Below are 20,020 nucleotides of genomic sequence, written 5' to 3'. Positions count from 1 at the left end.
ATTTGGGCCTGGAGGAGGTCATTAAGGTTAAATGAAGTTATAAGAGTGGGGTCCTACTCCAGTAGGTTTGGTGGCCTTATAACAAGAAGAAGAGAGAGGGAGATCTTTCTCTTTCCGCAAGATAAGAACACAGCAAATAGCTGGGCTGTCTGCAAGCCAGGAAGAGTATCTTCACCAGAACTTGACCCTGCTGCCCCCCTGATCTCAGACTTCCAGCCTCAAGAACTGTGAGAAAATAAGTTTCGGTTGTAAACCACCCAGTCTACGATATTTTGTTATAGCAGCTCACATTGACTAACACAATGCTTATGCTATGGAGTCCAACCAAGCTTTATCATAGCTCTACAAGAAGGTATTAGACATTGGCCCAACCCAATAATAAACTGGCACTGTGTTTCACATGGATAACCTACTTAAGGTACCCCACTGGTGGCTGGAGTAACCCACAAGGGAAGACTCATATACTTGTGTTCTGGAGAATTATAATCTCAAATATTGTAAAACCACACTCTTGGATCTACAATTCTGTTACCACCAATAGGCCAGACCATCATCACGTTAGACTTGGGTCATTTCAGTGACCTTCCAAAAGTTCATCCTTCTCTCTGTCCCCACTGGGTATAGTTATCTTAATCATATTTTTAAAATAACATTTCACCCTGTTCAAAAATCATCAAGGCTGAAGATCCTTCATTGTTTATGAGAGATTTTAATCTGAAAGTCTAGCTCTCATGATCCTCTGTAATTTGGGCCTAATTTAAATTTCTCACATATAATAAATGCTCAGTAAATACTTGTATAATTAATTTTGTGTTTCAACATGTTCTCACTGTCTCCTGAACTTGCCATCATGATTCCTGCTTTTTTGATCTTGGTATATCCTGTGATCAACCCCCTACCCAAAGTATCTGTCATAATCCTACATATTCTAAGAGAACAAACACAAAATCCATTTCCTGCAAGAAACTTCCCCAATTCCAAACCATGAGGGTATTTTTCCCTATGACTCCTCTGCCTCTTTTGACCTGAACTTTTCATTCTAGCATTGTGTGCATTAGGTGTGTGAGCACGTATTACTAGCATTTTTTGTATCTTATTACCCCATCTAGATTGTAAACTTCTGTAGGATGTCCATTCTCAGTACCTAGTCTTCTTCATTAATCCTTCCCTGGAAACTCAGCCTGAAATAATCTCTCTACTTCAAATATTTAGTACTTATTTTCTATAGCTTTCATTCGTCTCTTAATTATACCCAGTATTCTATTTGCTATTTGTCATGTATTATTATTATATTCTTCACATGTTCTTGCTCAATTAACTAGATTTTAAGTTCCTTGCAGTCACAGGCTTTTATTCTTACAATGTCTAGAACAGAACTATGTAAAAATCTGCATATAAAGAGACACAAAATTATAGCCTGAAGGGACAAAGTCCAGAAGTCAGAAGACCTGAGTTCTAGTCCTTTGTTTAGCCAACCAAGCATCCATTCTGGGCAGTCTTTTAATAAGCCTTTCTGGGTCTTTCTAGACTAAAGTTGTGGTGGGATACTGTTAAGACCTTTTAAAGATTTTTTGAAATTAGGTCATAGTTTGCCTCTTTCTGCAGTGTCCAAATTCACACACAAAGAGATGAAGTATCTACCTCTGAAAAGAGGATGGTGACAAAGGAGACCACAATCACTGGAAGTAGCCAATGGGGTATTTGAGCAAGTGCAAAGGTTATCTGAAGACTGTAAATTCTTTCAGAGGATATACTTGGTTTTACTTTGCTGTTTTCTAGGAGTTGGTTACCCAAATGCCTGGGTAAGCATAGTGTATTACTCAGGGTTCCCCAGAGAGACAGAACCACCAGATCGACAGGGTTAGGCCATCAAACTGAAGCCCCAGGGTAGAATTGCAGTTCTAGTCCAAAGGCACTCCTTTGGCAGAATTCCTTCTTACTCAGGGGAGGTCAGTCTTTGTTCTATTAAGGCCTTCAACTGATTAGCTGAAGCCCACCCACATTATGGAGGCCAATCTGCTTTTCTCAAAAATCACCAATTTAAACATTAAACTCATCTGGAAAATACCGTCACAGAAACACTTAGAATAATATTTGACCAAATATCTCGACACTGTGGCTTAGCCAAATTGATACATAAAACTAACCATCACCAATAGATTCTGTCATTGAGGGAAACAGAGAATAATTTAGATGGCAGCTTTAATTTCATTCCATGGACAGTTTATCAGTCCTCTCCTTCATGATCTGAAATTCAAGTGAGCAGGAATCAATGCCTTTCTTTCTGTCATTCTCAACAGATTCAGTGTCCTCATTTAGAAAAAGCAATTACGCTACAGCATATGGATCTCAAATAAGAGAATCCCCTCATATACACCAACCCTGCCACTTACTCACTAAAACTTTGGAAAAGTCATTTCATCTTATTGAATCTCAGTTTCTTCAATGTGAAAATGGGAAGAATACCACCTACCTCACAGGTGGGTTATGAAGATCACGTGAAACTATATGGGAAGCAATATGCTTAGTAACATGTTAACCATAACCATTACGTGTTAAATAAGACTACTTAAAAACAACTGTTTTGAAGTCCACACCGTTCCCTCATAATTTCAATCATTTACTAAACATTTATTGAAACCATTGACTGAAGTATTAAATTTCCCAAAAACAACAATGCCCTGTGAAAGTGTAGAGAATTATCAACAGAACTGAATAAATAGTTGATATATGCATAGTTATTACCAACTCAAGTAGAGCTGGGCACGGGATGGGCTCTTAGATTTTAATAACAGTATTAGGTCATTAAATCGGCACTACTATCTGTCAATCAAGGGATCCAAGGTTGGGCTTCCTAGAAGCAGGACTGAGAGGGAGATTCTTACGGAAGTAATTTGTTAGAGATGACTCCTCTAGAGTGAGGGAAGCAGGTTAGGGCAATAGGGAAGAAGAAAGATAGGCAAGGATGGGATCTTACCTGAAGACTGGCTTCAGCTCCCCTTGAGTCAAAGGCTAGCCTGCTGTAGCCCAGAGTTAGGCAGTCACTGACTGTGGGCTGCCCTCCTGATGATGAGGGCCAAAAGCTCTCAGGTGTGGCAGCACTCTTTACAAGAAGGGCAATTTTTTAGAGAAAGAAATAGCTGTGGGTTATCAGCCAGTATGCTCAACAGCTGAAGCTGGATGCACCTTCTGGTAAAGGGGATTTGAGAATGCAACAACCTCCATGACAAAGGGTCGTTGATGTTCATGACAATAACAGAGGCACTGCAAAGGTGTTAAGAGCTCTCTGAATTCTCAAAGACTTGCTGGCATCCACTATAGTCTTTTATAGTGTTCAAATTCTTTGAAACTGGTGTTCCTTGAATTATATGTAAATTAAGTTTCTATGAATACTAATATTTTATTATCTAGAATTTCTCTTTCTCAGGCAAATATAAACTTTATTATGTTTTGTAAACAGAACCAGAGGAGACTTATTTCTATTTTGTTGATTATCTGTTAGCTGCTAAGAAACATAAATGTACATAGACTTAAGCAACTCTGTGTTTCTTGGAAACAGCAAGCAAACAACTGCTGGATCCATACGATAAAATCTGACAGTGGTATACCAAATTTATACTTTTGGTATACACTCTAAGTAAGAAGTAAGTAAATAGAGTGGTATACCTTCAATGTAAAACTGTAAACAAGCAACTTTCCTAGAAAGATAGGTTTGTAAATGTTGGCATTTGTATAAATATTTAATGCAGATAATTCTAATAACATGTGTACCCACAACAAAAACTAAAGCTTTAGTTTTTCATTTTTACCTGTTTGCTCTTAAGGCAAAACCAAGTAATCAATTACATTAATAATTAGCATGTGTTTATAGAGTGAATTCTCACATGCTGTTTCCATTAAAAGCTAGCTGCAAAAACTATAGTATCTAATAATCTTTTTAGGAAACAGAGCCATAAACCTTTTAAAATCATAAAGAAGTGCCAAGACATTCATTTGGGTGATTTATAATGGGAGAATTTTCCTTTTCTGTCCTTAGTATAAATACTCTGACATCATCATCAACATTATATAATATTTATTTGTACTACGTCACAGAACTTTTAAGAAAACTCTTTTAAAGGCCCTGGGAAGCTGCTATGATTAATAATAAAGCAAAGCGGAAAGGACTCCTGATATACTGTATTTCTCTTTTTTCTGTTTCTCTTCCTTTGGGTGGGGAAAAAGAGCACCTGAAAACACTTGATTTTCCTGGCAGTAATAGGCAAAACTGGATAAAGCTGAAGTTCACAACGTCTCAAAACAGTTCTGGGCATTGGTTTCCATTTAAATTTGTAGAGTTACCCCATGACATAAAAGACACTGCAAAAAAATGTTTTTGTTGTTGTCTCTAAATTGTCTCTGTTTTCTTAGCATCAGTTTGGCTACACCAAAAGAAAAATGTGTAACCAAATAGCCTCATAATCTAGAGGTAAAGAGAACTTTAATAAAAACTCAAATGCACAATTCATATGGAAAATACATTGATGGACTTGACAGAATTAAAGTTAAAGATTTCTGTTCCATGAAAGGCATCAGAGACAAAGTTATCAGATAGTTGACAAACTGGAAAAAGATTTTTAAAATAATCAAAATTAGCAAAAGGTTAACACCTAGAATATACAAGAATTTACAAATCCAGAAGAAAAAGATGACAATCCCAATATAAAGTATGGCTAAAACTAGGCAATTCATTTAAAGACAAATCGGAATTAGCAAGTATACAAAAAGATGCCCAACTCTTGACTCCCAATGGATCAGCAAAAATTAGAGAAAAGCTGGCTATTAATGAGATATAGGAAGACCGGCACTCTTGCCCACTGCTGCTGGGAGTGTACACTGACACAGCCATTGTAGATGGCAATCTGGGCATACTTACTGGAAATGAATATGATCCAGTAATCCATTCCAGGGGTGCATCCCAGAGAAACTTGAGCCCAGGTTCATAAGGGGACAGGCACAAAGATGTTCATTGTAGCAGCAGGTTAGAGGCAACCTGGTCTGTCACTGCAGGAAAGGGTAAATAAAATGTGGTGCATGCAGAGAGTACAACACTATCCAGCATTCAGAAGCAATAAGCTAGTGTTACATACAGCAACATGGGAAATCTCTAAATGAATGTTTATTTAAAAATTACAAACTGAATAAAGGCTACAGTATAAAGTACGTAAATTAAAAACAGATGCATATATAAAACAGTACCATATATGTTTCCAGGAACCACATACATCAAAGATATCTGTGAACTTAGAGCTTAAATGCAATATAATGGTGCTTATAGTAAGGAGACTGGTCAATAGAGTTAAAATGGAGGATGAAAGCCAAAATAATAAAACGGAAAAAAAAGAAAGAGATGCCTTTGCACAGAAGTTGATGTATGTGCTGTACACGAGGAAGTATTATTAACTCAACACCATGAACCTGAGATCAAAAATACATAAGCAAACACTGAGGGGGTGTAGCTCAGTGGAAGAGCGCATGTTTCGCATGCATGAGGCCCCGGGTTCGACTCCCGGCACCTCCAAGCAGTAATTGGTCCTCAAAAACACGTGAAATGAGCTAAAAGTATATAAATTATATAATGATAGTTCCTGTCCTTTGTAAGTTAAACAGGAAAAAATGTTACAACAGGAACAAAAATATATACCAAACTCTCCTTGCTTCTTTACTAACTGTCATAAAACAGGCTAGGCTTGCATCCTTTTCTTAAGGAGACTGATGCCTTTGTCCCCTCATCCTCAGTGATCGTTACCCAACCAATAACACTGTTCAAGACACAATTTGAGTTCTACTTCTCTATAAAACCTTTTAAATTGTTCCTTTCATGTAAATATCTTCCTGAAACCAGTTACTTTTATAAGCTCTACCACAACATCTAAGACAACAATATATTGAATATATTGTCCTCTATTGCTCTGTATTGTGTTATGCCCAGGGCTTCCTCTACCAGATGGTAACTTCCTAGAGACCAGGGAGACTTCTTCAGAGCTTTCTGTCATGCCTAGAACAGTGTGGCATACATAGGAGTATCTCAGTAAGTATCTGGATTAATAGATTTTCAGATGAGATTTGGAATTGTGGTAGCAAGGGACAGATAAATGGGATTATAACTGATTGCTGAAAAAATTTCTCCTTTTGTAGCTAGGAACTAGTTTTAAAAGTAGAGGAGAAAGAGGTAGAATAATTGCTATCACACTGTGAACAGAGTAGCCCTCTGGTCAATGAAAGAGATGAAGTTTGCTTTAGGTTCCTCTTTTTCCCCTTTTCTTGAGGTTTTCTTGTCTAGGACTATCACTGTTATTTTCCCTGAACACCTAAAGAATTTTGTTTTCACTTCAATCTACAAACCAAAACTAAGAGCCAACTCAGAACGTGCTTCTTCAACCTAGAACACTGTTCAACAGCCCGTTCCCACTTTTAAGGGAAATACCCATCTTTTGTTTTTGATGGAAATTATCGTTTTGTTATGATTACCAAGTGTATGAACTAATTTTACATACTAAACTATGGTGGATCATTCCTCTGGAGGCTGTGGAGGGAAGAAACCCCTGTTATAGTGGAGTTAGTAAACTGAGTTAGATTCTCACTGAGTTTCAGAATCTCATTTAGCTGTGCTCTGCATATAATTTGAATGAAAGCCAAAGGTTGCCTCTGAAAGGGAAATTGATCTTTGCGTAGGATCCAACAGGAAGTTGGAAATTTAAAACGAGAAGATACATGTAGCTTGCTCAGCCCCTTGGAAGGTGCAAAAGAGATTGGATTGGCTCCAGGAAATGTGGTTTAAGGCAAAGTAATGCTAAGTGGAAAGAATCAGGGATATGATGTAATGAGACAAGCGTACAATATCCATTTCAGGCATTTACTAGTTTTGTGATCTGCATAGAGTCGGTAAGCATCTCTGAACCTTTGCTTTCTTTTACGTATGATAAAGAGATGGTGAGATCTCTAATTCATATTTGTCTATGAATGTTATCATCACCTAGAAAGATCACTTGGCAGCTGAAGAAAATTATGAACAGACAAGAGCTTAGGAACATAAAAAAAGGAACTGAGCTTCATTCATTTTAGTAACTGGCTAGTAATGAAAGGGGCCTGAAACATTGTAGGTACTCAATAAACATCTGTTGAATGAATGCATCAGAAAAATGGAATAGATGAGAGAGGACGTAAAGTTAGAAGAGGGCACCAAGAGCAAATGGACTCTCAGGCCAGGCATGTAGCAGGCAGAGGAAAGAACTTACAAGGCAGATCAGAAATTGTCCTCTTCACCCAGCTGTCAGGACCAGGGAAAAGCTGCGGGACCCAGGTAGCTGGAGCATCAAGTGCTGAGAGCCCACTACCTATAGAGGACATTAGCAGGCTCATGTTAGAGAACTGAGATTCACAGTAGTAACGCCTACCCAAAACAACCTTAAACAACAGATCTGAACATTTGGATTTTCTGTGAGGCAGCCAGAAGGCAAGGTGAGGAAGGGAAGTGAGGAGTTCCATGAAGTCGTCATAGGTAGAACCACACAGACACATGCTTAAATACAAGCTACCATTCACTAGTAGGATAGACACGGGCCAAACAATGAATCTCTCCGAGACATCTAGAAAATGAAGACTTTAATCCTGAATAATGAAAATTATAGTAGCTACTCTGTAGAATTGTTTTGAAGATGAAATCAGTGAATATATGAAAAGAACCTAAAACAAGCTTAGCACGATTTTTAAGAGTGTGAATATCATTATTGTGTTTGTTGTTATTGGAGCTTTTATGCCCCATAAGGTGTGTATCAGCCAACTCAGTTTTTGTCTTGACTTTAGTTCAAGAACTTGTAATTTGTAAAGTGCTTCTTTATTTTGGGGTTTATTTTGGGGTCTTCTTCCTCCTTAGTGCTCTCTTAAAAGGTCCCCCCTTCCTCCGATTCTAATTTTGTCTTAGCAGCACTGAGGACAAAGGTCCTTTCCATGGTTAATCCAGGGAGGCTAAGGGGCTGGTGTGGCTGTGGTTTGGCCAACCAGGCCCAGGATCTCAGATCCCAGAGAAGCAGCAGAGCCAGGGCAGAAGCAGGGAAGGGCAGGAGTGGAGACCTGGAGGACTCCAGGTAAGAGATGGACTACACCACGTTCAATGCTCTGAGAGCACCTTCGCAGTAGGAGATGATGGCCCGCGAAGTGTTTGTTTCCTTGTTCGTAACATATTCGTTTGAATGGAGAAGAAGCCTCTTGACTCATAAGGCAACTGTAAGACACACACTGTTTGCAAGATGCATACTTTTAACAGTAGACAAAGTTAGATAGGATGTCAAAACTCTGCAACTGAACAGATTAATAAGAAAACGAATCTAAGGTTTGTTATGGAAATCGTATTAATACAACCTGCCGGTAGATATACTAGTAACAACGAACAACATGGCTCGTTTACCACTGCCAAATCAAATTTTCAAAGATATTCAGTTCTGGTGAAAAGTATTCAACTGCTAGGCACAGGTTTTAGCTAGCTGTGAAGTTCCCTTCACCCCCAGGAGGTTGTGACTGACAGCCACAGGCCTCGTGCTGTCTTGGGGAGATTATTCCCCTTCAGATCCCGGAGCAAACACAGTTTTGGGTTTTCCTCCTCAGTTAGGAGGCCAGCCGACTATTCCAGCTCGGGGAGGAGAAAGAACAGGCCCGAGCGTGCCGAAGGGAGCGGCGGGGAAGGCAGGGCGCGGCCCCACTCCTCATTTGGGGCCCCAGCGTTCCTGCTGGGAAACCGTTTTCCAGCGCTTCCATCCTTGTCAGGTCCACAATCAGGGGAGATAAAGCACGGTTTCTGCTCCAAAAACGTGCTTGACTCCTAAAGCCGCGAGGGGAGATAAAGCCTAGGGAACACACTCAGGTAAAGCCGTGTGACCCACTGGCGGAAAACCGAGAGGGTGCTGCACACATCGTGCGCGACGCCGCTTCGGTTTGTTTGCCTCGAGCGCTCAGGGAGGGACAAACGAGAAGACAGCACTTCACTGACGGACCGGGGGCTGGAGATGGGGGCCCGCGACGTGCTGGGATGCTCTGCAGGAGAGGAGGAGGTGTGAGGGGACAGGCTGGCGGCGAACAAAGGCGCCGTCGGGGCCGCGGACCCAGGAGCGACGCGAGCGCCCGGCGCCCTCAGGCAGCGGTGCGGCCCCCACAGGAGGCGCGGCGCCCCGCGAGGCCCCGCCCCCGAGCCCCCGCCCCCGGCGCTGGGCCAATGGGAGCGCGGGATGTTAGCGGGTGGGAGGCGCGGCCGCGTTGCTACAGCCGGAGCTGGGCGGTGGCGGGCGCTGTCGGAGGAGGCTCGGAGAGCTCTGTGTGGTGGCGCCATGGAGGGGCTGGAAGGTGAGGAGGGGAAGGGATGCGGGCCGGGGGCAGCTGGGGGGGGGGGGGGGGGGCGGCGCTGTACCGGTCCCGGGGAGGCCAGGGCAGGAGGGGAGCGGCAGACCCCGCCGCATCCCCGGAGGCCGGGGCTGGCTGGAGCCCGGCAGCCCCCGGTGAGGTGGAGCGGGTGGTCCTCATGCTGCCCCTGCTGGGACGGGCTCAGCCGGGCTTCGCCGCCCGGAGCCTGATCCTGCCTCCTAACACGCCTGCAAACCCCTTCCTACCATTTTCTGGTCTTGCCTGACTCCTGAGTTTCCTTTTTGGTAATCACAACCTCTGGCCAGATTTTATTTTCCTTGCAAGGTGGCCTCTGCATTAATGTCCACGGCCTCCCCGCCTCCAGCCTTTTCTGGGGCCCCCTGGGTGTGTCTCCATCCTCAGCTTCTGACACTTTCCTTGGCCAGTTTGCCTAGGTCACCGTTTTTCCCTTTCTACAGCATCTTCTATGGAAGGGATGCCAAGAGCATCTCCCAAGGAAGTGTCACTGGCCAGCTTTAGAGCCGGGACAATAGAGTAACGGAAGGATTTAAGGGTTTGTTCACGACGACTCTAAGGAAGGGCCAGCCTTGGTTCCCTATGTTTCGGTTTATCCTTATGCTGTAACCATGACTCCAGATTTTGCTTTGTTCTCAGTTCTTTCACTTTTTCTCCATTCTCTTTACCCATTTTATCCTGTGTAATACAGCATTCGCCTAAAAACAACAAAGGAAAAAAAAAAACCAACTAGCATTGGCAACAGCAGTTTCAAGACTCTTTTTTCAAATTGTGGTTAATCCTTCTGATGAAGAATAAGCCTGCAGAATTGATAGATCCTGTTGTCTTGATTTAGCTCTTTTTTCCTCCTCATTTGCATCGATCCAGGTGGAATTAATAAGCAGAGGCATTGACCCTCTAGGCATCGTTGCATGCTGCAAAGTAAATGCTTTCAGGTTCTGTTATGAAGTGAAAAGTAATAACGGGTAACTTTTTCCAGTGACGTAAGCTCACCAAAATGCACATGTGATAATGAATATAATAGTATTTCATGCTTTTGCTCTGAGATGGGGTTCCTATAGTAAAAACCTTGTGGATGATAGATAATGAAAAATTCTGATAATTTGCCATTTGTGGGAAGCTGCAGCATGTTATGATGAATGAAAGTCTTGTTCTTTGCTTGTTTAATTTATTTTAGGCAGATCATTCAAGTTTCAATGGAATAGGAATTGTAATGATAGTACTCCTTACTTTCAAGATACTTTTGTTTAAAAGACTTCTTGGAGGCAGCTTATTTATTTATTTTTTTTACAAATTTTAAAACGTGGTGGCATAGTGGGTAGGATCATGGGTTCTGGAATTCTCACAAGGTATCGTAATACACATAATGTGCTTTAGAACAGTTTTTCTGCAGATTTTTATTGTTTTGTTTAACATTTATAATTAAGGCAAAGATCTTCATCTGATTTTTGACTTGTGTATGCTGAGCACCTAAAACTGTCTGACGCAAAGTAGGTGCTGGACATTTGTTGTTAGATAAATGACTTTGTCTATGGTGGGCACCATTGTAGCCCTAGGGATGCAGCAAAAAATCGAAAGTCAAAGCCGTGCTCTCATCAAGCCTACCTGTTAGTGAACCTTATATTTTAGCAGTGCTAAAACATTACTATTGAAACCTTACTAAGAATGCTTTTAGAATATAGTGAAAACCTATTATAATACTCAGTTACATGGGTGGAGAAATACATGAATTCTGATCTAGTATGCTATGTTATGATGGGCGTGTTTTATGGGCCCAGCTTGTGATGTATCATGTTAAAAAGTACTTAACCTTTACTTGTCGTTTGAATTTTTCTTTAACAAAATGAGTTGCTATCATTAACTATAATGTGTTTAATTTTAATGAATTAGGTTAAAATATGTGAAATTGTTCTTTTTGTATGGTGAAACAATTGACTATTGATAATTTCAAGTGGTTTAGACTAATAAAAGCTCTGACGGTTTCTTTTTTTTGAGTTAGGACAGTGTCTTTGTTTCCTTTCATTTTCTTCAAAGCAGTCCCTATTAGGTCATACTTGGCAAAGATCAAAACTTTGAGTCTTAAGGTTGCATTCGTTAATTCATTCATCCATGCCTTCTTTTGGTAAACACTGATGCAGTGAAACAGTGATAGATAAGGTAAAGTTTTTGCCCTGTTGAAAGTTAAAGTCTAGTGCCTTGAAAGTGTCTAATAAACATATTGCAGTATCCAGTAGAAAATCTTCAAGAGTTTGCTTAACATGTCATGGTAATTGAGTAAATATTGTACTGTTTGGCACTAGACTCATGTTTCTAGCTAAAACCAGTTACCAGACTAATCTTGATTGTAAAACAAGAAAATATATGAATCCTTGAAAAATTCTATTGAAGATTTTTATACTCTTTCTTATAACTTTTAAATTATTTGCATGTAGATCATATACCACATAGATGTATTATTTTTGGTCTTCTGGGAAATTTGTGCTTCGTGGATTGTCAAGAGATGAGCTATTAGCCTGAACACTGCATCTCAAAACCAAATATGAATTACTGCTTATGATTTTGTATAATCTATATCTAAGCACTTCTGCATTGTGTGGGAAATCAGAGCAAACCCTTTAATTTCTTTTCACTGAAAGCTGGTGCCCTGTAGGTATATCTAAGGGCAATAGAAGTAGTTCTAGACCTTGGAGAGTTCCAGTTTCTCTTAAGCTTTTCATCTGTAAAATGGGAAGATGATAAACTCTAAGCAGATTTTATCCGTATACAGTATTGTCATTCCTTTCACAAGATCAGGCTGCTTATTCCTCTCTTTGACTTTTAAAATTAATAGATCTTAGTATACTATCCTCTAAAACTTAATTAGAAGTCTGATCGCTCGTCTCCAGTGTAGCCCTTGATCTAGTTAAAGACAGCCATCCTGTCCCATTAGAGTTTCTTTTTTGTTTTGTTTTTCCCTGGTCTAAACACCTGCTAGTTGACTGAATAATTCTTCATCTTTGTTAACTTACCTAGCATTTGTTGTTTTTTGGTACTGAGTTGGATACCGAGGTGGGATTTTGATAGCCAGTGTGTTGGAAAGCCCTGAGTTTGGATCCTTGGTTTGTTTCTTTTTAGATCTATGATTTGCACATTTTGCTTAATCTGAACTTCAGTTTCCTCAGCTATAAAAGTTGGAGCTATTCAATACCAATCTACCTGAACTATACTGAGTAGTAAATCATGTAACATATAAAGCATTTTGCGAAATGCCTGCTATATCCAAGGCTTGTACCCCCTCAGTACTTGTTTATTGGATGGATAAAATCACAGGAGGTGTGTTAGGAGCTTAAGCATGGTTCAGTATGGGTAAAACAGCATGCTTGGAAGGGCTTGTGGGTGATCTCACTAGATAGCTATGGCAGTAGGATAGATTGGAGAAGGGAGAGGTGGGAGATAACGTGAATGTGACGAAGATTTGAACTAAGGCAAAAGGAGCAGGAATTAAAAAGGGAGGATAGACTTAGAAGGCATTTCTGAGATGGAAAGATGAGATATGATCACTGAATGTGAGAGAGAAAAGGAAACAAAGATAAAACAGCTTTATTGCTTGGACGAAGAGGTCATATTAGTATCTTTAACCAAGAGGAGGACCAAGTTTGGGAGATGAGGTAATGAGTTGGCTCCAGAAATGTTGTGTTTGTACAGCACTTGGGAGATATCTGGTGGAAAAGCCTCACAGCTCCTTGGAAATATCTATCTGGAGTTTTTAGTTTAGTAGTCTTCAGCATATGACTGACAGCACATGGATGCATTCACCCAGGAAAGCTATGTTTAACAAAATGGGGAAAGACGCTTGGGAGGAACTGATGCTTTAGGGTCGAGCAGGAAGGGAAATTGGAGGGAGGGGAGTCTTTAAAGAGGTTTAAAAATTGTCCAGAAAGGGAAATGGGGGAGAAACTTATTTATTGAGTTTATTGAATATTTATTGAATAGTGAATATGTGCCAGCACCTGGTATTCCTGGAGGTCAAAGTATTAACCAGGTCAAACCCTGCTTGGTTTATGAGATCGGCAAAATTTGGGCTTAGGAGAGAGAGAAGTCACTGACGCCAAGAAAGAAAGGACTTTGAAGGTGGAAGGGATTGATCAGCAGTGCCTCATGCTGTAGAAAGATCCAGAGGATGAGGATTCAAAAGAGGGCTTTGAATTTGACAATTAGCAGATTAGTGGTGAGCAGTTGCCTCTGTTTCTTAAGGTCCCTAATGTCTCCTTATTATAGAAACTTTCCCTGATCCTACCCTCTTCCCAAACATACATAACCTTACGACTGTCTTCCCTCACTCTACTCTGTTTTTCCACATTGTGCTTATCGCAGCCTGACATTTTATATATTTAGTTGTTTTTATTTGTGTTTCCGTTATTAGAACAATAGAAGCACTATAAGATCAGAGTCTTTGTTTTTTTCATCACTGTTTGCCTGCCTCCTAGAACAGTCCCTGTCTCAGGCTGGGTACTCAATAAATAGATAATAATTGGGTACTCAATAAATAGATAATAACTGGGTACTCAAATAAATAAATAAATAAATAATTAAAACGAATAGATCTATTTTAATATAGTGGTTAGGCCTGATAATATAACAGTTTGCCTGCAGTTCTGGTAAGGAGAGAAGGAGGTAGAGGGGAGCTAGTCAGTAAATGTAAGCCAGTGTTTCAAAAAAAAGGGTGCTACTCAGTACATTTGTCCTAAACATCTCTTAGGGGCAGCAGGATTTCTTTTGGGGAAATAATGGCACACTAAATCTCTTTTTTAAGACTAAGGAAGTTCTGGTCTGAGAAAACCCATTTGTTTAATCTAGCATTTTCTCAACATTTGACCATTGGAGCAAGGGAGTTGAGGGTGATTGGTGAAAGTCGTGGAAACGACTAGTCAGGGTCAGACGGGGTGGGAAGGGAAGTGCAGCCAGGAACGCATTATCAAGAAAATGCAAGTCACTCTGAGATCAAGAAAGCGATGTAGAGAGGGGTAAAAGGTGGAGTCTGTGGTTAGAGAGGGAGCTTTGAGTTTTTTAAGAGTCCAGAGGAGGGCCCTTTCTAAGTTGCTTTAAGAGTGGTCGTTTTTGCTGAACTGGAGTGCAGATGGCTGAAGTGGAGCGGAGGGGGAAGGTTATGTGTTGGGTAGGTGAAGTGTGAAATTGAAATGTTGAAATCTAGGATGAGCTGAAAAAGGAAAATCTTCTGCAATATTAGAGATTGTTGACCTAGAAGTAATTAGATTTTAAAGAGGTTGGTAAAAAGAACATGGTGCAAATGTCATGTGCTTCAAAGAGAGATTTATTGAGTTTTAAAGTTGGATTCAGATGAGCACTGGCCAGTGGTGAGGAAATACATGTGCTATACAGAGCCCAGAACTGTTCTTAATTTCCAAGATTTCTTTTCTTTTGAAAATGTTCTTTCTCATTTTTAAAATGTATAGATTTTAGAATGTCATAGCTATTTTAGATAACAGCGTATTATTTCACATCACCTATATAATAGTGTTATATAAAGATACCATTTCAAGCCTTGTTATCGTGCAGGTTTTGAGGTTGCTAAATAACGGACGGCACCTCATAACAGAATCAACAATGTGTGCTCGATAAGTTTTGTAAGGAGGGATTGGCTTTTGAGAGTTTTAGAATATTCAAGTGCTTTGTTTACTTGGTTCTGTCCATCAGTTCGACTGCTACTTTCAACGATGTTTGCTCTCTCCCCTTGCATATCATCTCTTTACTGTATTTTACAAGCCACACAGTTCGCTAGCTTTTGCTGCTCAGGAGGGTTTAGTGGAGTTTGTCTGCATGCCCTGGAGAGTAGTGGTTTTTTTTCATTGTGAAGAGTTTTTGTATATAACATCTGAGTTAAATTTTAAGGCCAATTGAGCAGATATCCTTATTTAACAGATGTTAAACTGAAGCTACATGTAGGATTAGTCATACATTTTCTTCTATTTGCTGTTGTGAAGACTTTTCCAAGCAGGAGAAAGGCCATGTTCTTTTGCTGTAGTTCTTGCAGATTCTCAGCTCTGCATATAGACAAGTGGAAGTGATTTCCTCTACATACTACACACTACCTGAAGCATGCATTCCACCATCTGCAATTGGTCCGTTGGCTTAATCATTCTTATATGTGACCAACTTTTTTTTAATCTAACTCCAGTAAGGGAGGTGTGTTAGTGTCCATGTACTTTTCTTGCTAATGTGATCTTAAGGTAGATTTTATTAAATAAATATGGTATGTTTATTATGGTTTATTAGAGATAGAAGGGGCCACAAATTAGGTCATTTAACTTAACTTCCTTATTTTATACAAGAATCTGAACCTTAGAGAGATTAAATATCTTTCCCAGGGATTCAGTTCTAAGTGAGAGCTGGGTCTTGAACTTAGATAATCAGAGACAAATTCCAGTGCTTTCTTTACTACAGTGTCATGTCTTTTAATGAATACTATTAAAACAAAATGTGGCTTTGTGACTCTAAAGCCTAAGCTGCTTCATGACCTGTTGGTAGAAGTTCTTTCCAGGGCATGTTGACACCAACACACATGCACATGAAATATTTTCTGAATTAAAGGGCTGTGCTCTGTGACTAGCTAATATAAGAGGAAATTATAAATTTATATATATCTTTATTTACTTTGAATGAAGTAGCAATGTTAGTTTTTTTCTTTTTTAGTAATTGTTTTGAAATGCTTTCTCTTCGATGCTATTTCTCTTTTTTATTCCTTTTAGTGTTAATGATTTCCTTTTCCTTTAAAGACAATGTGAACATGTTTGATAACTTGTATGAATTCATCCCAGGAGTTGGATTTTATTATATAATAGTATTGTAGTTGCTGTTAGGTTAAGTTTTAAGTTTTTGAATTAAAAAAATGGGAGATGATTTGGTTCTTAGATATAGTAAAGTAAAGAAATGGGGACTGTTAGCTTTGTGAGAGCAATGATTGTGTTATTCCACCCTTGTGTCACTATTGCTTGGTACATGCCTGGCAAGTAGTAGGTGTTGAAGTGGGCACTCACGTTATTTCCTTGTGTTGAATTAATTTTTTGTAAGATTTTGCTTTGTCATCCATTTAGCAGGGAGGTACTGAAATATACTTTTAAGCAAGTAAAATATGTGATACTTTTTCATGTTTTGTATTGATGAATTTTTAAATCATTGCTTAGAATTTAAAGGAATACATGAAAACTATAAATAGGCAGGCTTAGTAGATTATGCAGCATGTGGTATCACTTGACCATCCTTATGAAGACATTCTTAATGTATTAATGGATTCCATCCAGCAGCTGCCTCAACTTTCTGGATAGTTAGTGGAATTAAGTGATCCAGATAAATGAGATTGGTTTCCCTACAGAATCTAGCCTCTGGTATTGGAGAAGGACAAATCAGGCAAATCTTAGCTTTGCTTTTGTGGTGACCACTGCTTAACTGCCACCATACAGACATTGCCTCCATCGGAGATGACAAATAGTCACTATCTACCACTAAAATAGGGCTGTGGAGTGTTAAGAGAATGAGAGAACAAAGCAGTTCTTCTGTTGCTGTTTGGTTGTATCCCACTGATGGCTAGTGTGATTCTCCTGGGTAGTTTTCTGTGAACTCACTAAATGCCTTGGAACAAATTATATGAAGTCATAAATACTTTTTTCGTGAGTTTATTTATGTTATTCTAAAAGAAAATATTTTTCTATTTGTCTTTCATGTGATAAAAGAATTTTAACAATCAGTAAAATATTCAGCAGAAAGTATGGTAAAGTTATAGGTTCAAGTATCATTTTTAGAAAATTGCAGGTATCAAATAAATTTACGTTTGATATTTGGCTAGATAATAAAATGACAAATTGACTCAGTTATGTAGAATCTCAAAGAATATAGTTTTTTTTTCTTTTTCTCTTTTTAGTAACAAAATTTGTTGTATGCAGGTACTTGATAGATGTATTAATTTTTAATTGAGTAAAAGTTGCTGCTACTTCTTTATTTAATGAATTATTCCCATAAGGTCTGAATATCTCAATTTGCTGGTCCAATGAAGCTTAATATGTTATATGTATAAAATAGTGAACAGTTCACATAATACAGGTGGTTTGCATAATAACGAGGTGATCTTTTCCTTAAGGTGTTATATGTTCTTCCTATTGTCTGGTGTTAAAGAGAACAAGATTCTTTTTATCTTAGACTCCCTAGATCATCTCAGGAAGCTACCTCACTGATCACCAATGTTATTTCTCAATGCTTTGAAGATTAATAATAAATAAAATTAACCTTAAGATAAATTTGGTTTTTCCTTTTTTTTTGTTTTTGAGGAAGATAAGCCCTGAGCTAACATCTGCTGCCAGTCCTCCTCTTTTTGCTGAGGAAGATTGGCCCTGAGCTAACATTCATGCCCATCTTCCTCTACTTTCTGTGTGGGACGCCTACCACAGCATGGCTTGCCAAGTGGTGCCATGTCCGCACCTGGGATCTGAACCGGCAAACCCCTGGCCACTGAAGCATAATGTGTGCACTTATCCAATGTGCCACCGGGCCAGCCCCTAAATTTGGTTTTTAAAGTTTAGTAATTTACAATAGGGATAACCCATAAATTAAGAGAATGTGACAAATTGATTTGGTTAAAATAAAAGAAAACTAGGTATTTCCAACCGTATCAGTTTGGTTATCCTTAAATCATGACTTCTGTGTTTGGCCTGGCCTTTTTGAGCACCGATAACTCTTTAAGTCTTGTGCCCATTTTAATTGATAGTGTTCCTTATTTCAAAATGAAACGAGATTTTTCACAAAAACTGACAACTTACATGTAAAACTAAAGGAGGAGCTTAAAATTTGGAAGTTTCACAGTTTGAACTATAGAATTGATTAAATTCTTTTCCATTTTAGAAAATGGAAGTGTCCAAGTTGGAGAATTATTACCTTGCAAGATTTGTGGAAGAACATTCTTTCCAGTGGCATTAGTGAGTACCTCTTTCCTTTTGGGGTTTGATAGGTCAGTAATTGTTCAATGCTCAGCACAACTCACGTGGGAAGAACCTCTGTGGGATAATTTAAAGAGATACTGGCTAGTGTATGAATGTCCCCTGACTACAGACTCCTTTTAAATAATGACAGCTTCCTTCTTAACCTTTGAAAAATGTCTTGCCTACACTCACTTCAGTGATTTTTGTTGTTATTGATTCACTAGTTTTCAAACTATTTCAAAGCATTCAGCTGAGGTTTTACAGGGAAGAAAAGTCTTCTTTGCCCTTATTTATTTATTTAATTAAACTATATAATCATCATAACAGCTACAGCTTGTATAATCAGGTTTGGGAATAAGCACCAGGTACTTTTGACATATACAACTCAATTTATGGGAACAGATGTACGTGGGTCTACTGGAAAGTCTCCTGCTAGCCACACTTTCATTATTTTTTTAATACTTAAGAGATTTTATTCTAATGGCTATAATTACAGTGCTTGTTTGTCGAAATGAAAACTGAAAGTGTGTTTAAAACAATTAATTACTAATCGTGTGTTGAAAGTATGAGAGGCTGCGGGATGCCGGCCCAGCTAGTTCTGAGGTTTCCTCTGTTCTCAGATAAACTTTAACAGTTTCACCCTGTTGAGTGTTTATCAAAATACAAAAGAAAAAAAGTGCATTTAGTGCATGATGTCATCAGTGAACACATTTTATTTAGGGGAGGGAGAATGATTACTTAGCCAGTAGATTAATTGGAGGTCCATTAGGAGAGCTTCCATTGTAGTGTCCTTAAACTGAATAAATGAATGATTGAATGAATGAGTTGGCAGTCATATTAAAGAAGCTATAGGAGTGGAACACTAGGTAGCTCAAGAAAAATCCTTGGTAAAGAAAGGTAGAAAGCTTGAATTACAGAAGAGAGGAAAGGGGTGATTGTGGAGGAAAGACACAAATCTGACCTCTTTGTCTCATTGTTTTATGTTAACGTACTGCTATCCTGTTAACTTTAGTAACCCAAACTATTGTGTGAACTTCTGTAATTTTAACACTAATGCATTCTTCTCCATTTACATTATTTTTCTATTGTCTGTTTTCAGGTATTTAGTGATGAAGATAACTTTTTTCCCCACTCAAACAGCTTTGACTTGGTTACATTATTTTCCTTATCTTAGCAGTGTGAAAACTAGGAGAGTATTAAATATCTCTTAATAAAATTTTGGAAGAGTATTTATCTGTACTTTCTCGTGAGAAAGATGACTTATATCACATATTATATATACTTTATAATGATTTTAGTAAAGCAAGGTATGTCTTATTTATGTATTATTATTATTTATTTCATCTTCAGATTTTTAAACTGGTCTCAAATGGCAATTTAAGTAACGTTCTAGTCTTCTATAGAAAAGAGAATGACACATCGTTTTTCTTCACCTTAACAGAAAAAACATGGACCCATTTGCCAGAAAACTGCCACTAAAAAACGGAAGACTTTTGATTCAAGCAGACAAAGAGCAGAAGGAACTGATATTCCAACAGTAAAACCTCTTAAACCTAGGGTAATTATATGACCTTTTGAATAGTGTGAACCTTGCTGCAATATATATTGAAAAAATTATAATTATCTGTTATACTACGAGTGAAAAA

At 38.8% G+C, this 20,020-nt stretch overlaps 1 protein-coding gene, 1 long non-coding RNA gene and 1 other non-coding gene across 5 annotated transcripts in view; 2 read left to right on the top strand and 1 right to left on the bottom strand.

Moving 5' to 3' along the window:
• LOC111774915 (uncharacterized) overlaps positions 1-9,215 on the bottom strand; it is a 45,850-nt gene extending 36,635 nt beyond the window's left edge. The window contains exons 1-4 of one of the 2 annotated variants that reach the window (XR_011421225.1): positions 9,030-9,215; positions 7,278-7,376; positions 4,916-5,043; positions 4,459-4,602 (exon numbers count right to left, since the gene is read on the bottom strand). This is a non-coding gene — a long non-coding RNA (uncharacterized lncRNA). Of the gene's footprint in view, positions 1-4,458; positions 4,603-4,915; positions 5,044-7,277; positions 7,377-9,029 lie in introns of those variants that run through there. The other variant, XR_011421226.1, reaches the window with a different exon arrangement.
• On the top strand, positions 5,489-5,560 carry TRNAA-CGC (transfer RNA alanine (anticodon CGC)). Its single transcript has one exon. It is a non-coding gene; the product is annotated as a tRNA-Ala (tRNA).
• A 19-nt stretch (positions 9,216-9,234) lies between the features above and the next one.
• ZC2HC1A (zinc finger C2HC-type containing 1A) overlaps positions 9,235-20,020 on the top strand; it is a 47,855-nt gene continuing 37,069 nt past the window's right edge. The window contains exons 1-3 of one of the 2 annotated variants that reach the window (XM_023648430.2): positions 9,235-9,375; positions 18,298-18,371; positions 19,816-19,932. In XM_023648430.2, coding sequence (XP_023504198.2) covers positions 9,261-9,375; positions 18,298-18,371; positions 19,816-19,932 — 306 coding nt within the window. In that variant the 5' untranslated portion in view covers positions 9,235-9,260. The remainder of the gene's footprint in view (positions 9,376-18,297; positions 18,372-19,815; positions 19,933-20,020) is intronic. The other variant, XM_070221408.1, reaches the window with a different exon arrangement.

Source organism: Equus caballus, chromosome 9 (assembly GCF_041296265.1).
Source record: "Equus caballus isolate H_3958 breed thoroughbred chromosome 9, TB-T2T, whole genome shotgun sequence".
In the NCBI taxonomy this organism is placed as follows: domain Eukaryota; kingdom Metazoa; phylum Chordata; class Mammalia; order Perissodactyla; family Equidae; genus Equus; species Equus caballus.
This window is presented reverse-complemented; position numbering and strand designations above follow the sequence as displayed.